General features: G+C 35.8%; 2 protein-coding genes across 3 annotated transcripts; one reads left to right on the forward strand and one right to left on the reverse strand.

Annotated features, from left to right (window-relative positions):
- The first annotated feature begins 261 nt into the window (after window positions 1-261).
- Window positions 262-7,792, forward strand: LOC110769618 (Pentatricopeptide repeat (PPR) superfamily protein). 2 transcript variants are annotated; one of them, XM_088246886.1, is made up of 12 exons: window positions 262-460; window positions 1,108-1,231; window positions 1,847-2,066; window positions 2,248-2,350; window positions 2,449-2,513; window positions 3,139-3,255; window positions 3,904-3,999; window positions 4,653-4,806; window positions 5,147-5,256; window positions 5,546-5,695; window positions 6,948-7,043; window positions 7,404-7,792. In XM_088246886.1, the coding sequence occupies exons 1-12, from the start codon at window positions 427-429 to the stop codon at window positions 7,515-7,517; spliced, it is 1,383 nt and encodes a 460-aa protein (XP_088103012.1). In that variant the 5' UTR covers window positions 262-426; the 3' UTR covers window positions 7,518-7,792. The 2 variants fall into 2 exon arrangements, with proteins under 2 accessions (XP_088103012.1, XP_088103011.1); XM_088246885.1 differs by having other exon boundaries at window positions 263-460; window positions 1,835-2,066.
- A 1,224-nt stretch (window positions 7,793-9,016) lies between these two features.
- Window positions 9,017-15,290, reverse strand: LOC110769614 (solute carrier family 35 protein (DUF914)). Its single transcript, XM_021973631.2, has 11 exons — window positions 14,773-15,290; window positions 14,329-14,423; window positions 13,486-13,543; window positions 12,712-12,906; window positions 12,475-12,551; window positions 12,188-12,270; window positions 11,813-11,864; window positions 10,678-10,746; window positions 10,057-10,143; window positions 9,869-9,930; window positions 9,017-9,450 (listed from the first exon to the last, which is right to left on the reverse strand). Exons 1-11 carry the CDS (start codon window positions 14,888-14,890, stop codon window positions 9,222-9,224), a joined length of 1,125 nt encoding a protein of 374 aa, XP_021829323.2. The 5' UTR covers window positions 14,891-15,290; the 3' UTR covers window positions 9,017-9,221.
- Window positions 15,291-17,167: the final 1,877 nt, after the last annotated feature.

Below are 17,167 nucleotides of genomic sequence, written 5' to 3' on the forward strand. Positions count from 1 at the left end.
AATCAAATATTTAGTTAACCGATCCAAATGATTAAAGGTCCTAATATTCGGTTAACAAAAGAGAAATTAGCCTATCGAAGTTTTCAGTACGGTTAATGGAAGAGCCCTCTACCGTTTTGAACCAATTCATACCAGGCCTAGCTCACATGTATTTGATACCCGTGGCATTTTATGTAATTCAAGAAGTTTTTAATGTCAAAATTTACGCGTCTTTTGCCTAATGTCTCCCTTTGAATATGCAGGAATAGACGATAAACTCCCCTTTATGTTTTCAGAAGAAAATACCTATTGAGATGAGAGGCTAGTTAAAATGCTTAGCAGAAACATGTGGAGGGCCTAATCACACCGTAAAGTAAAGCACCCCAATGTACAACGACATCGATACTCATCATACGACATCCTCCATCACTCAGCTCTCCATCTCTAATGGCAATTGCAGCTGCTGCTTCTCTTCCCTTCGGTAAATCACGATCATATGACTTTCTTTACATTTGGGTTTCTGTTTTTATTTTAATTTAGTAGGATCACGCCTTACTGGGAGCTGAGAGTCGATGAAACGGCAATATGGGAAATACCCAGTTTGATTTGCATGCCTTGGCAGAAACCCATTTGGATTTTTGTCACAATTTTCGTAGAAAAAGCTTGGCTTGAGTGGTTGTATCAGCTTTCTATTGAAGGATCATAGTTGTTGAAGAAATACCCACATGCAAAAAAATGATTGATTGCAAGTGCTAGTTTACTGGGACTGAGAATTGATGAGAATATGAGTTGATTCTTGGTTTGGTTATCATATTTCACCCTTGCTGTGAGCATATACAAGCAAAAACAAAAAGATAAAAGAAAAGAAAGATAATTGTAATATTCAGATTTTAATGAAGAATAAGTTTTTATTATTGAAATTTCGATTTCTTGCTGATTTCCTCTAGTTTTCCTTTAAATTTCTTGGCAATTAGTTTTAATCTTATGTTGGACTATTGATTTATTTAATTTTTGTCTTTTAGCCTCTTGGGTTTTTGTTTCCATTAGCTTCTCCTGCTTGGAAGCTTCAATTTTGCAGCGCTCGTGACATTTTTTTTCTTTTGAAAATTTTTAAAATGGATTTTTCAGGTTCTTCTCATTGCCATTCGTGCCATGCAGAAAGGGTTTGTTGTTCTACAACACATGGGATCTCAAACAGTTGGATGAAACCTCCTTCTGATGGTCGAAGAGCCCTTGATCTTCCAGGCGTAAGGTGTACTTTAGTTTAAAATTGATTGATCTTATCAATATATATGGTGGCATTATTATTTCTACAAAATATGTGGAATATTTGGGTTTAGTCTGTGCTGAGTATGATATGCCTTTAATAGGATAACTATTAGCGGTTGCCTGAGTAAGGGAGGGAAAGGAAAGAATACCTTCCTTCAGATGAAAATAGTTCTGCTTGAATGAACGTGAGTAACCTTTTGCACCGACCAAGAAACATGATTATATTTTGCTTTGAACTTTGGGTGCACATACAATTCTTATTGGGGTGAATGTAGAGTTTCTCAGCTTTCTTTTCTTCTCCTTTCCTTCATGTGATCACTGCACTCAGATATGATGTTTACAGACAAGACATGAGGAATTTAATGTTCTAAATAAAAATTATAGAAATTTTTTTTTCGTCAAAAAAAAATTATGGAATTATGAGAAAGATGTGTGGGTGGTAACTTGACGGGGGATTTTTTTTTTCTTTTCCAACCATTACCTTCACTTTCCCCCTTTTTTTAGCTATTAATTTTAGATTGAATTCAAAGTTTATTTTACAAAATTTATGTTCTGTTAGGTCAAAAGTTTATTTTTTCTATTATAGTTTTAATTGCAGGAATCCATTACTTGGATCAACCCAATTCCACTGGCTGTCTATTGGACATGACCTTTGCCTTTCCAAAGTTTTGGTTGCTGCAGATTACTCAGATTCTGTTCCTGATTCCTCTAGTTATATTACTAACCAAGGTTATCATCCTCTTGAAGAAGTGAAAGTCTGCAAAATGGTCCGGGACACCAAACTCACTTCTGCTGAAATAGCACGAACAACAGTTGAGGTCTCTGTTTTTGATACAGCTGTTCTATTAATTTTAAAATTTGAGTACCAAAAAAGTCAGTCAGTTGGCATATGGATGATGACCTGCAAGTATCGTTTTGAGGGACTAATTAGCTAGCATCCACAATTGAAGTACTTGGTGTTATTACCATGCATGGTTAAAAGTTTCCTTTCTGCCTTAGGCGAACTGCAGTGCTTTGCTGGTGTTCCCGGGGAAGATACACTGTGAACCACATGAACAAATTTCCTGGGCTGATTTTGAATATGTTATCGACGACTATGGAGGTCTTTTGATGTTTATCTTGAAGTGCATAAGTCAATGTTTTTATGTGTACTTTATTCTTGATTCTGATTCCATCTTGTTATTCTAATTATTTCTGTAGATTTATATTTTGAAATTTTTGATGATGCAAACTTGTTAGAGGATCCTGCAGCAAGTAACCCTGTGGTGAGGATTTGGTTGCTTTAATACTTTTTCTTTCCATTCATTTTAATTCCAGATGTTTAAGTTTAGAAGCAATGCCCTCAATTACACTGGAAAGGGGAAAAAGGATTATGTGATTTTATGAACTTTTCATGGGTGCCCATTTTTGGTGCCATATCCTCCAACCTCTCTCTGTCTCTCTCTCTTGCTCTTTCTTTCTTTCTGTTGTGGTACTTGTTAATAAGTTTCCAACAAATTAATATTTACTCTCTCTGTGTGTGTATAGCTCATTTGCTCGTTTCGGCTTTCAAATAACGTAGTTTGCATGCAATCAAAGTAATTTTTTTAATTTTCTGTTGACTGCTATAGGCAATTGCATGAAAATGAGCTAATCCTATGACATTATGAGATTTGGATTTCAATATTTATATTTTAATGCGTTCATGGATGTATTTAGCACTTTAGACTGCAGCAAAGCAGTACAGTAGTGTGGGAACATTTGTATGTTGACATCTATATCAGCTTAGACAGTTAAGACTTTAGTGTAATTGATATTGTTTACTTATTTTTTCATTTTATCTCCTTTTTCTTTTATTATGCTTTTGTGCTAATTGCAAAATTGATTTCTAATATGAGTGTTTGCCCTCAGAATGCTTTGTTTGGGATGGATATCCCTACATATGATGATGGAAGAATAGCTGGTGAGTTCAACATTCTAGGTGGTGGAAATAGTGATGAAATCCCTTTTGATGATGATTATCTCGAGGTCAGTAAAGGCAATTTTGTTTTCTAGAAGAATATGACAGTCTCTCTTTTATTTAAGATTGGATTTGGAGGTTCAACAAACATAGATGGAATAACAGTGATTAGGTTAAAGAAAAGATATTAGATTTTATTACTTTGTTGGTCTGCAGACCAGAAATAGACAAAGAAGATGGTAAAAAATATGAAAAATATGCAAAAGAAATTCCTAGCCTCATCTTGATGCTTCTGAGAGGCCTTGGGCTCGAAATTATTAGCAAGGAAATCCTTTCCCGCTAGGAGAAAATAAACGCTAAGTAAACTTTTAAATACTTTAGAGTTTCCATTTCACTATCAATTCGATGTTTATATAGATAAGAGGGAAGTGGGTAGACATTGTATCCTGCCAAAGACCATATAAATTCTAATAAGACTGGATGGCTAACTTTTCCCCACTTATAAACCACGTTTTTCCTTTGATGACTTAGAAGTTTTATTTTCTGGATTACTATCTCTTGGTCACATATTCTGACATTGTACATTGTAGATTTCTTTTCTTTTCTTTTCCCTATTTAATGTCCTCTCCCGTCCCACCATCTTTCATCCTAGACTTTTCTCATTACCTTCGTAATTATCCATGTTCAAGTTGACGTGCCTCTTTTGGTTAAAATAGGTTGTAGAATCTGAAGTTTCTGATGTTCTAGACTGGGGGTTGCCAGATACTTCTAGCTCGATTCATCCTATTTATTTCGCGAAGTGCTTGACAAAGGTGATTATTTGATGTATGTAACTTTTATTTTTGAAGCTTTTTTTAATCATGAGTGTGAGTACCCTGCTATCTCTGAGGGAGGGGTTAGAATAAATTTATATTGCATGATATTGATCACTGCTTTTAATAGCCAGTCTTATGCATTTAACTCAATCATCTTTTACAGTGTGGAGGCATTACCTCAAACTCAGCCTTCACCTTTAATCTTAAGTTGGAGGTGCCACTAGGCCCAAAGGGCATTGGCATACTGTTCTAAAGTTAATAACTTTGGTAATGAGCCATGTATGTCGGGTGGTCACTTGTGTATAAATTTAGGAAGTGGTTTTCTGATAATAAAATTAGTAATTTCTATATCTTGCTTTAAGATCCATATGCTGTAGCTCATTTATTTTTTTATTTTTTTAAAGAAGAATGACTGCATAAATGTTACTATGGTGGGGGAAGCTTTTTCAGAAGCTGGGCCAAGTTGGCTATTTGGAACTAAAGTTAAAAACTTCGATGTTGGAAACATATGTCCATATACGGTATAGGATTTTCTGATCAAAAGCAAAAACATAGGATATAGGAATGGGAACAAAAATTCTAATATGTGGATCTTTTGGATATTAATCTAATATTATGGAAAGATTTATTTTAGGCATGTTCTGTTGCAGGTCATCAACATCGAATACCATAAAAAAATGGATCATCCATCAAATGGCGTCTCTATTTTAGGATGCCTCAGACCTGCTTTTGCTGATGAAGAATTCTATGTAAGAAGACTATTTCATTATGAAGATAGCGATGGATACAACTCGGACTGGAAAGGTATTTTGTGTTTCATCCTGGGATGCTTAACTAATTGAGATTGACAAACTGGATCATGCTGGCAAGCAACTTGGTTGGTGGTAATATTACCCCCCCTTTTTAACCATGCAAGTTTGTATGTTCCTTTCGATTTCTGACATATATTGGATATACATGCTCATTAATTTCTGTATTATTAGTCAAGTCAATTTTCATTTATAATAGTCAATCAGTCAGCTGATGAAATCCAATGAGGGGAAGATCTTGTTACTGCCCTAACCTAGTTATTTTTGTAATTGACATTACTGGTTATATGCATGTTGGCTATTTCTAGTTGACCTAAAATTAACTTTTTGTTTAGATGGAAAAAGTTTGGGCCTTAGTTCCAAAAGTGATCGAAGCAAGACTTGCTCTACTCTCTACAGGTTGGAGATAATGAGAATAGAGTTGTTCTCTGTATATGGTGTTCAGGCATGTTCTTTCTACTGCCATCTATTTAACTTTTCCCCCTTTTTTTTTTCCTTATTGACCTCTAATTTAAGTGCTTTTAAATGGAACAATTGTGTTAAGAGTATTGCCTATATTGAAGTCTTTAAAAGTAAGGGTCCAGAAAATGTTTCTTATATTTTATGCAGGCAATTGTGCACAAATACATGCCTTTTCCTTACAAACTTTCTACTTAATTTTTTTTTTTAATAAGAAATAAAATGTCGCAATTCTTTAATTTTTATATAATTTTTATTTTTTCTGATATTTGCAGTCTACAATTAGTTTGGAAGATTTTCAAGATGCAGAACCTGATGTTCTTGTAAACGCTACCTCGGAAATTGTAGATCGCTTCAATGAAAGAGGTATTAGGTGTGATGTTGCTCTTAAAGCTTTATGCAAAAGGAAAGGACTTCATGTTGAGGTAACTAATTGATTATTTATTTTGTATGCTTAAAGTTATATGCAGCTCCTTTATGTCCATACTCATTTCTAAAGTTTAGGATGTCTCTCTTTTGTGCTGTGAAGTCATGTCTCTCACTGTGTAGGGTTTAAGTATGTAGGGAATTAAGTCCTTATATCATAAGCCTACAACATCATGAGTTTGGACTTTGATGAATCTTTTGGATCAAGTATACCATTATAGGTCAGCTGAGTTGCCTAAGAGTGATATGAATGAGTTAACTGGCTGGAAACAGTTTTTGCTTGCTAGCAAGCAGATATGTGACACATCGAAGGCAGTACCTCTGTCTTTCGTAGCATGTGGCTTGAAAGGAATCCTTGAGCATTTGACAGCATAGAACTTTCTTTGAGCTCAGTGCAGATATTTTTTAGCAATCCAAAGCACATATATTTAATAGAAGCCGAGGTCCAGCTGAAGAGAATGTAGCAGTGGTTGATGTTGAAGTTCTCTCTTTGATTATGAATCTTGCAACTGCTCTCGGCGAAGCAGAATCTATAACCTTGGTTGTAAATCTGACCGATACTCAGAAAATTATGGCTGAGACCATTCATACTGGACGTCATGTCAGATAATTCATTTCCTCAGGATTTTGACTTTGCTTCCATTGTCCTCATCATGTGGGGAAGTAAACTGAGATGTCAGTTGACATATGCTAGAATGACTAATGATGTATAATCCATCTTTACCAGACTGGATCTACCTTACGTGAAGGCGAATGAAAAGTGGATGCTTCCATTCTTCTATTATTCCTTCAACAACCTATCTTCTTGCCATAAATTTCTTTGTTCAAGGCTCTAGTAAGGGATTCTAAGTCTTTTGGCCTCTAAACTAATGTGTCTGAGTTTTCCTTCTGAATTGCAGTAGCTGCAAGCAGCCACAATGGTAGACATTTCGTCTATTGCTGTTACTTTACAGGCGAACCAGAGGATGATCTAAGAATTCCTTGACAACATTACATGTCATAAGGCCATATATCTGTTAAGAAGACGTTACCCTATATAAATAGTTATTCTCTAATACAGTATTTATGATAGGAATGACCAATCAAATTGTCTTATTAGTGTAGTGAAATTTGATTAACCTGCATTTGAAATATTAAGTCTTTTTTTTTTTGTTCTCGTTCTGTTGATTTATCATGTATATATATCAACCCTCTAAAGAAGTTAAAAGAATTGAATTGAATTGAGCTGGTCTTGTAATATCTCTCTCATAGGGAGCTCATTTGATTGGGGTTGACAGTCTTGGAATGGATGTTAGAGTCTTCTCAGGGTTGGAAGTACATACTCATCGTTTTCCCTTCAAAGTCCGGGTAAGCAGTTTAAAAAGCATTTATTTTCTGTGAATTTAAAAAGCATGCCAAGTCAGGCTATTTTTCTAAACATGGACTAATGCAGTAGACTTTAACAGTTGTGATTTCATACATCCACTTGATCATAGCTGTGTGGGATGAGAGAATGCTGTTTTGTCCTTACTTTGTGTGCGATGTTTTGTCTCTACTCGAGGGAGGCATGTGCATTCATATACATTATCTGATTTTTTTTTTTAAGAGATACAGACAGAAGTGCATAGAATTAGTCGTGTGCATCAAGCAGTGGGTTATAGTCCTGGTTGATGTTGAAAGTAGCCAACTTAGGTTCACAGATAACTAAAGAATTTTGTGTACATGTAGGCTACATCCGAAGTTGCAGCTGAAAAACAGATTCAGCAACTTTTGTTCCCACGTTCTCGCCGTAAAAAGTTGAAAAGTCAGGGGCATAATTTTAGGGGCGTCGAGTTATACTAATTCTCTCACTGTGCTACCGGGAAGGAATATTTTCAGAATAAACATCGGGCTTGAATGAGGGGGCATTTACTTATTTGTACGTTAGCCTTGATCCTGTACAGATGATCATTTTTCTTTTTCTCTTTGTTGTTTTAAACAGTTTTGGAAAGAAACAATAAGCTTGCTAGCTTGATAGGAGAGAATCTTCTTTCTGCTAGAATGTGTTTGGTGATAGGAAATAAGAACATGATAATCTGTAGCTCCTTTGACCTGGAAATGTACTTTTAATTTCACAATTTTTGTGATGCTATTATTAACAAAAGCTGCCTTGTATCGTTTCGGTTTGAGAAAATAAATTGTTTGCTTATTTGTACATACTTTAGGGAAAATTGCACAAATACCGCCAATGAAAATAATTTGGCAATTTGACACACATACTTTAGTTTGGGTGTTAATGTGCCCTCTCCATCAACTTCTGTTAACTGGTTAATGTTATTGTAAATATACGAACTCAAATTCATTGTTGTGTCATGTTTCACTGGTTTTGCACGTTTTTCTTTTTACAACATAATAATAAACTAGCCCCTGACAGCTCCAATTCCGCCCCCCCTCCCCCCCCTCCTTTTTTTTTTTTTTTTTTTTTTTTTTCATTTGGAAAAACTGACTTTTATAAGAAAATTGTATTGAAAAGTGGGTTGTCGTTTGTATTTTTTCTAAAATGTTCAAATATCGTTTAATTGATGCATTTTAATGTTCCCCCCGCCCCTGATATTATATTGTTTTCTTTAGTGTTCTTTAGCGTGTATGTTCAAATAATAGATAGAATGAGTTCAATTTTCCTGTGCCCTCCCGTTTCTTTCTTAATATTTCGCCACCTGTCTTCATATTTAACAAAAATATAACGACGGTTAAATCCAATTGAATAATAAAACAAACATTTGGGATTTCACTCTCTAATTGGCCCAAGCGACTTCTATAATCATTTTGAAATAGAGAGGTGGATCGGGAGGGAATGAAATAGATCTGGATCTAGAATCAAAGGGGAGAACGATATAGATAGAAAAAGGGAAGGGAAACAGAGAGAAGAGGTTTGCCGACGACAAAGAAGAGAGGGGTTGCGTTGCGCCGGCGGGATGGGGTGGTTGACGGAATTGGGTGGGCGTGAGTTCTGATGGCTGTTGGGTATTTTTCTTTTTCTTCAATTGTTAGTTTTTGCATACAGGAAAATTGAACTCAGATAGAATGGGCTTGCACATATATGGTTTTGAGGCCGCTCCATTTCAATTTCAATGATCGAAGCCGTCTACTTGTTAAGACATTTAGTTACGTGGAAATAAATAGACAATTTTTCAAGAAACACTTCAATGACTACCTTCTAATCAAATAGTTCAAACATTTTCGGATTTGGGTGATTTTTTGCAAAGATATCTATGAATTAAGACATGAAAATTGGCCCTATAAACGTGTTTCCCAAGTGAAGGATCCGTGATTGAAGCTAGCTACCTACCAAATAATAACTATATCCCAAAACCTTAAAAATAACAAATTTTGAGGGAAAAATAAATTGTGCATTTACAATTTTCATGCCTCAAAACAGCCATCATTTAAATTTTTGTTCAAATAACAATGCCATGTAGCCAACATTACCTCCTTACCGCAGTGACCATCTTCTCTAGTCAGGAACGTAGATATAGGCCCCTGAATTTTCAACATGCAAATTCTTAATCATGATTTCCTCCCTTGAACATCTTTTCCTATGCTCTTGTTGTCAGAGACTTCTCCTTCTGTAGTGCTAGCAGGAACAATCTCATGCTTGCTGCTATCCCCTGTTTTTGAGCTCCCGGCCACTGTTGTTCCTTGACTTACTGAAGCAGCTTCCTCGTCAAAATGTTTACTTCGCTCTGCACCTTCGTCCGCAACATCAGCACGCTGTTGATCCTCTTCTTTGTCACCCCTGTACCAAATGTAAAGGACCATGCATAATGAAGCATACATTACTGTCTGCTTGCATAAGAGGGAGATTAAAAAGAAAAATACTTATGTTCAACAAAAACTATGAATCACAGCACCAAACAAGTAGCAAGCAGCAATCTTTTTTTTTTTTTTTAAAAAAAAAGCTGAGGTCTAGTGTAATTACTAGGCTTCTACCTATTTAGTCAACATAATACAACATCCTTTCACAAATCTCTTTCCGCCTAGTTACTTCCTAGATCAATTATGTAAGCAGTAGTAATTATGTCAAGTGTGAGGTTGTTTGTGCAAGTCGACATGCTCGAAAGTAAAAAACAAGCTCGAGCTATTTGCATTTAGGAGGTTCATTCACAAGCCACGAGATAGAAAAAGAAACTCCAAAGAGAATAAAAGCTACGTACCCTGAATAAATAACAAGCCCAACACAAACACCAGCGAAGGCCACAAAGTACATCCAATCAACCTGAGACAATTCTTGGCTTAGAAAGGCAATTGCACATTTTATATAAAGAACTTACGGATGACTGAATTTTTCACAACGGATTTTCATGATGAAAAATAATGATGCCAATACAATTAGCTTACGGACCTTCTCATGGTAAGCAAAAATGCGAATTAAGACTGCCCACATGTCTGAGGTCAGCAATGAGAGGTTTAACATTGTGGACCCATTAGTCTGCAAGGACAAACAAAATTCAGTACATAAAGTTCTAAACCAATAGTACATAACAGCATATTCATTTTCTTTGCTTTGTTTTGTTAGGAAAACTTGTTCCCATGATTGAAATTAAATTAGCCAATTCTTAAACTGCTGTGCAGAGGTGCAGGGCTGGTAATCAGCAAGCACACCGCTGTAAGCAAGCATGAAGTTCATAAAAATGTCTCTGTCCTCGGGGGTTACATGAACAAGTCTTTTCAAACATTGTTCTCTGCTATTACAATTAAAAAGAGTGAGAGAAACTACCCGGGTACAAATTTTACTGAGAAAATAGTACATGGAAGAAAGAGGACACAACTGCTATCAAACTGAGAATTCATACTTACAATGAATTATCGTTTTTTTTTATTCTAAAAAACTTATAAATGAATTTTCATTAGATTCGAAAAGCAAATAAAGATTAATGTTCACATACACCAAGCTTCTGACAACTCATCCCATGAGTGCCCTCACACAAATAGGGGCACACATCAACTGTTAGAAACCTCGTACCTTTAGTAAGACTGGGACAAATGAGTAAAACAGGAACATGGCCACTGAAAATCCAACAAAAGGAAGTGCCTGGCATTAACATGGACAAAATAATGTCAATATGCAAGCATAACTATCTGTAAGTCATCATCAATGTTCAAATTTCTTATTTATAAAAAAAATTTGTTTTTTATTATATAAAAAAAAAAAAAAAACCACTGCTTTATGTAATCCAAGGTGAAGGAAACTATTAGTATTTGTCCTCTGGAATAAATTCCGTCATACATGGTTTCATTAATCTACTGAGTACATTTTGGCTGGATTGTAGAGATATGATATCAGAACCTATCATATGTGTTATTGGTAGTCTGAGCAACCCACAAATCCCTCAACAAGCCCAGGGACAGCCCATACCAAACTCTAAGATTTGACCAATGGGTCCTACTCTGCTAGGTCAGATCAGTGCAATCTAACCAGTGGAGGAAAATGCAGAATGTCTCCTGCACTATCGGCTATCGAGAACCAGCTTGTGACAATCCGAGGTGACTGTACTGGTCCAAGATCAGCTGATTGACCCCTACTTCATGGTTGGGGGCCATGTGCCCCCTCATAAAAAAGTGAATGTACATCACACAGTTGTGTCAGACAACAGCGGTGTACTCCTGGTCCCCATACCAACAATGGCCTCCCACATGGTCAACCATTCTGCCTCTATATAAATCCAAGGGATTCAAAACCAAGAGGAAATACACAGTTTGCCTATCATATATACTCTGCAAAAACTACTCTATACACCAGCTAGACTAACTTAGCCATCAGTGCCAATTTGGCAGGCACCACATTGGTATCCCCTCCAGAAACCTTCCCCCCTTATGTTCTTGCAGGTAGTCCATAATGTTCCCATTGACGAAGACCTTCAACCAAGTGAAGTTCTTCCATCAACAATGAGTTTCTCAGGATCTATCACATTAAGTGAGAGAGAGAGAGAGAGAGAGAGAACTTCAATTGAAAATTGTCTCTGCCAAAGGGATAGACTTGAACCATTTGTAGAAAATCAACCACAGAGATTAGAAACCTACAATTTGTAGAAAAGCACCCAGAGAGAGAGACAGAGAGAGAGAGAGAGAGAGAGAGAGAGAGAGAGAGAGAGACATACTGCCCCAGCTGACCAGTGAATGGATTTGAGCTCATTGCGCTCCAGTATGCTTCTATAGAAATCATTAAGGGCTACAACTTGAAAACAGAATCGCAGATATAAAACACTCAATACCACTTTGCAATTGATAACTTCTTTGTGTTATGACATTCAAAGCACAATTTATGGAAATCAAGGTGTAAAGTAATTCATTAAAAGCTGCAAATATAAATGATCAAATAAAACCCCACATAGGCAATTTCTCCAGCCACAGAATCACCTTGAAAACAATCAACATAATCAACTTAAAAAAATCACAGATGTCCACAAGTTCGTTCACCGAGAAGTCATAGTTCCTGTAAAAATTAGATGCCTAGGTCCAAAACCAAAGGATACATTTGGATAGCACTGACAATGGCACCAAAAAAGCCCAGCATGGCCATGAGTTCAACTCTGTCGGCATTCTTTACTAGAAACTCCTGCATAAGAAATGGGAATCAAGAATTAACTATGCAAACGCGAAGTAGCACCTATATGAAGACTTTCCCCTTGTTAACCCTTTGTTTAGTAGATATCACATCATGATCCATGATAATGGAAATAAGCACAAGCTTCATCCTCATTGTCATAATAAGACATTTTTTGTCATTCCTGGAAACCAGAAAGATTGTATGTTTACTTACCTCACTGACATTACTAATAGCATAGAGCGTAGAACCAGCAATTACTAGTACATCACCTAAACGGGGGTTGCTCCCTCCTACAAGCCATAATGATGCGTATAACATCAGAAAACCACTAAACAAAGACGTACATATGATACTCTACCAACAACTTAGTTATCTACTGTTAAAAGTTTTAAACCAACCAAACAAAGATAAATATAAAAAGCTACGTTTGACTAGACATATGTTGTTTACCTGCTCTGTCACCTGCATGAACATCTGAAAAAACAACCATGACAAGGCCAGCAACACAAACCACCACCCCGGATATCTTTCTGAATCTATATTTTGTTTTTAAGAAAACCCACGTAAGAAGCATAACGGATGGGATAGACCAACAATCCAGCAGCATTACACTTGTTATAGATGTATATTGATAAGCCTTCACCACTGCAGAACAAATGATATCAATTATTAAAAATGAAATTGTTGTAGCAAACAAATTTATCTTCAAATTAGCACCAAGAAAAAGCAAACAGACACTCTTCTTATAGGTAAAGATTAAAGAAATGGCAGATATCCAGTTTCTTAATTCAATAAGCAGAACGCATGTTAGGATTGACTACACTATCACTGTACTTCTAATTCAGTGGTTGCATTGGTGCTTTCTGTTTATATGATGTTGTTTTGTTTTCCAGATCTTTCACTACTGAATTTCTTCATTTTCAAGTAATCTGTCCAATGGCAGTCATAATAAAGTGCAGTGACGAGAGCCAGGAATTCATCTTCTTTTTTTATAGTTTTAATCTGGGGGGTGGGGGTGAGATTACTGCTAATATAAATATCATTTTTAAAAAAGGGTATTACATAGAACCAAAGACCAATGCAATTTTCCAACGTAAGGAACACATCCTCAGGATTCCACAAGTTGCAAAATACCAGTCCAATTTAAAATGATAAAACAAAAAGATATAAGTTCACTCAAAATCATAAGACACATTTCCAAAATACGAGTAGTTAAATACATACCTAGAAAATTGGCCTCCACATCTACCATTCCCAGAAGCACATAGTAATACCATTTAGCCTGCACATATTCCAAAATAAGATAAAGAACAAGCGTTTATACATTTTTTTATTATGATTTAAGAACATGTTGGTTGGTTACATTCATAATTCTGCCATAAAATAATACTTAAAGGTTCATTTTTTAGACTTTTGAGCAAGCTGAATTAGCTCTTTCTTAAATTAAACCAATAATATCAGTGTTCAGATCAAAACCCAGAACCAATTGATAGACATCATAATCATAACGTCCACCAACCAAAATCAGTCAAGTTTCTCATGTGTCACTGGACCAGGAAACAAACAAGTTTTATATGCTCCTGATGCATCATTTTGGACAATCATCGATGCATGGAAAATCATCCCAATGGGCAGGTTCTATCACTATTTTTTGGTAATTTCATTTACTACTACCAAGAATCATCATTTGGTTAATATACCTGCACTATCCACAATCACTAATTCTAACAAATCCCCTTCAAAGGAGTCAAAGTTACAGGGTCTAACAAATCCCCTTGGCCAAAAAGCATACGCTTTTTGCGTAAACTGCTAAACAAATGCACCTTGGGGCAAAAACTCAACGCTTCACTGGTGAGGTGTGTTTTTTAAAACACTGATATTTACTACATTCATTTTCTGAGTCTGCTGCTTAACAAACTACTATACAATAAAATTTAAGAATACTAAAACTTAGTCAGATATAGGTCTCTCGAATCAAATTGTATCCATTCGACTGCATAAAGAGAAAAGGAAATCATATCAACATATAACGAGAAAAGGCAAACATATAGAGGCACAAAAGACAACCTTAAGTGGTTTCGATCGGTAAAGCATTATAGCTCCATAGACAATTGCCAAGAGCACATAGTTCAGAAAAGACTGCGAAGTAGGTGCATTAATTCCTACAAAAAGCACCAAATGAATTATCAAATCAGAATCCTCTTCAAAACACCTCATATTTTGAATGAACAAGGAACACAACAAACAATTTAGTGAAAAGAAGAGTACATGATACGACAACCTTATATGCATCACAATAAGAAGAGTTTCACTAGAATTTAAAATATAGAAACAAGATAATTCCACAACATGAACCTTTACTCATTAGCAATCATACACTGATCATATTGTTACACTCATTGCACACACAACTACTTATTCGCATTTACAGAAGTTTAAAATTACATACTGCAATCATCCATAAACATAAAAGTCTATACAGCGCAAAAACAAATAATAAGACAATCAAACCTCTTTTGGCTAGCTCAGAGGATGAAAAGCCAGTGGAAGTGATCAAAAGCGAGAGAAATTGGCCCAACCCGATACCTACCAATGTCTTCTTTACCCAAAACTCTTTGAACCTCATCATATTCGTTAAATAAATAAACAAAAATCCAAGAACAACCCAAAGTTCAAAGGTTTTGCAAGAACCCAAAAGTGTGAAAGGCTAGATATGCCGAACAAAACGGTGAAAAGCCAAAAACTCAAAGACCCATTTATAGGAACTACACTCTCGAGTGTTGGTGAGGTCCAAAGGGATAGAATTTGCTCAAATTTCAAGCACCCAATAGCAGTTTTGATGTTTGCGTATGACCCAAGAACTCAAAAGGCCTTAGGAAGATGGTGGAATGAATGAAAGGGACTGTGAAATCGAGGTTTAGCTGCAATCCATATTGAACCAACGGCTCAGCTGAGTTCCCAAATTCTACATTGCACTTGTGACGGTGTTTCCAGCCGTCGAATTTTGGGGAATGCCTGGCAATTTTGATTCGTAAATAATTTTCATTTCAAACCAAAAAAAAAACATTTTTTTAAGTCTTTCATTTTGTCCTTTTGTTTCCAAGTATTTGTCGTTTAACTTTTGCTTCACAATCATATGCACTGAATATAGTGGCAAGTTGGCAACTGATAAGAGGATTTATAATTGAATAATTTTTTAAGATTGAACAAATTATATTACGAGATAAGATTATGTGTTATAGAAGTTTTTTTATTTTATTTATTTTTATTAAAAAGTACATGATTGAAACTCAGAATCTTTAATGACTAGAATTGAGCAATAGTCTTGTAGCTCAAGCGTTCCATTTATCTAATTTATTCTTTCTTTGACATCATGAGTCAATGGGTTCCCACCACAGTGGTGGTGGATTCCCCCTTTCTCCTCGTGGCACTCAAGTTTCAAACACATTATGAAATCAAAAGAATTAATGATATTGTATTAAACTACTAAATATTTTAATAATTTTTAAAACATTCTTATATTAAAAGGCAAGTTTTGTCAAAACAATAGAGAGCAAAAGCTAAGATAGATTTGAATGTCTAGAATTCTTTTGGCGCACGCACATTGCGCTTGCTTTTTATGTTTGACTAGCTCCACCAAGCTGACGAACAGTTACAGTGTCTTGTATAAATAAATGAGTATAATTAAAATAGTTTGATGTGTGATGTCGACTAAAAAGCATGCATTATTATGTATGTAAACTGTGGGGCCCCCCATAAACTAGAGGACGACCGGAGAGGAGGATTGGAGAAAAAGCCTCCTTTTTGACCCTGAAGATGCGCTTGTCCGTGGCCGTGGTCCATAGTGGGGCATAAAGGAAAAGTTGCATTTCCCCAAAATTGAAAATTCATGACAAAAGAATGGACAGAAAGCTTCTTTTTGGAGTTGGTTGTTGATGGTTGACGTTGAGTGTGCAATTGAATCATAGTTGTTTTTTTTTTTTTTTCAAAAGAAAAAACATAGTTGGGTGCTGGGAATAGGGTTGTAAATGTTATAAAAGTAAGAAGATTTTGGAGAGAAATTTGGAAGAAGAGAAAACAATGGAAGAACAATTCCAAGAGCTCAACTATGAGTTCCTAGTCATCTAATTTCTTGTGTTTTTCATTCATTTTTGGTGCCTATTTATAGGCATAAGAAATACATGGTTTATTATATAAGTGGTAGGTCTCAATCACATCACAAAGGTATAGTGGGAGAAGTAAGTATGGTGGGTATATGGTGGACATCCATCTTATCATGGATTTACAATACTCCCTCTTGGATGTCCACCATGCATAGAATATGCCTAATTAAAAACCTTGTCAATAAAATCCAGTGGGACAAAAACTGGTCGAATGGAAAAAGAGTACATAACCACATGTAACATAAAATTCTATGTATATAATACTGACATGCGTTCGACACTGTCTCTTTAAAACCTTGCCAGGAAAAATTCAGTGGGATAAAAATCTAGACAAAGGAAAAAGAGTACAATGTGTGAAGATCTTTATTGACAGCACGCTCCCCCTGATGCTTGGCAAAATATCTTTAAGCCACATTGTTTTCTGTTGAGGCCCAAAAAAGTCACAAGAAGCCCAAAGACATTTAAAGCCCAATATAACATATAATGTTGGTCATGCGTTAATCCAAGCTGTATTTTGGGAATTAATTCATTAAATAAATAATAGTGTCCATGCCATGCGAAGCCAATAATACATTTTTCATATGACAATTACCTATCAAGCTTACATGAACTTAAGTCATGTGGTTTACGAGGCTTGCGCGAGGGATTGTGGTGTGGAAGGTTATGGAGGTCCACAAGGCCACAGAAGTTCTTGGATAATGGAGACTTTGGGCTAGCTACTTGGGAGCACCAAAGTCCAAGCC

The sequence above is a fragment of the Prunus avium genome, chromosome 1, assembly GCF_965620075.1.
Source record: "Prunus avium chromosome 1, drPruAviu1.hap1.1, whole genome shotgun sequence".
In the NCBI taxonomy this organism is placed as follows: domain Eukaryota; kingdom Viridiplantae; phylum Streptophyta; class Magnoliopsida; order Rosales; family Rosaceae; genus Prunus; species Prunus avium.

Bases quoted from the DNA above. Each gene is read 5' to 3' on its own strand.
- LOC110769618 (XM_088246885.1), top strand. From the start codon at position 427: ATGGCAATTGCAGCTGCTGCTTCTCTTCCCTTCG. The intron at 4,807-5,146 runs GTATTTTGTGTT...CTTTTTGTTTAG, and splicing joins ATACAACTCGGACTGGAAAG to ATGGAAAAAGTTTGGGCCTT. The intron at 5,257-5,545 runs GCATGTTCTTTC...TGATATTTGCAG, and splicing joins TCTCTGTATATGGTGTTCAG to TCTACAATTAGTTTGGAAGA.
- LOC110769614 (XM_021973631.2), bottom strand. From the start codon at position 14,890: ATGATGAGGTTCAAAGAGTTTTGGGTAAAGAAGACATTGGTAGGTATC. The intron at 12,271-12,474 runs GTAAGTAAACAT...TTTCTTATGCAG, and splicing joins CTATTAGTAATGTCAGTGAG to GAGTTTCTAGTAAAGAATGC. The intron at 10,747-11,812 runs GTATGTCTCTCT...TGTTAATGCCAG, and splicing joins TTCACTGGTCAGCTGGGGCA to GCACTTCCTTTTGTTGGATT.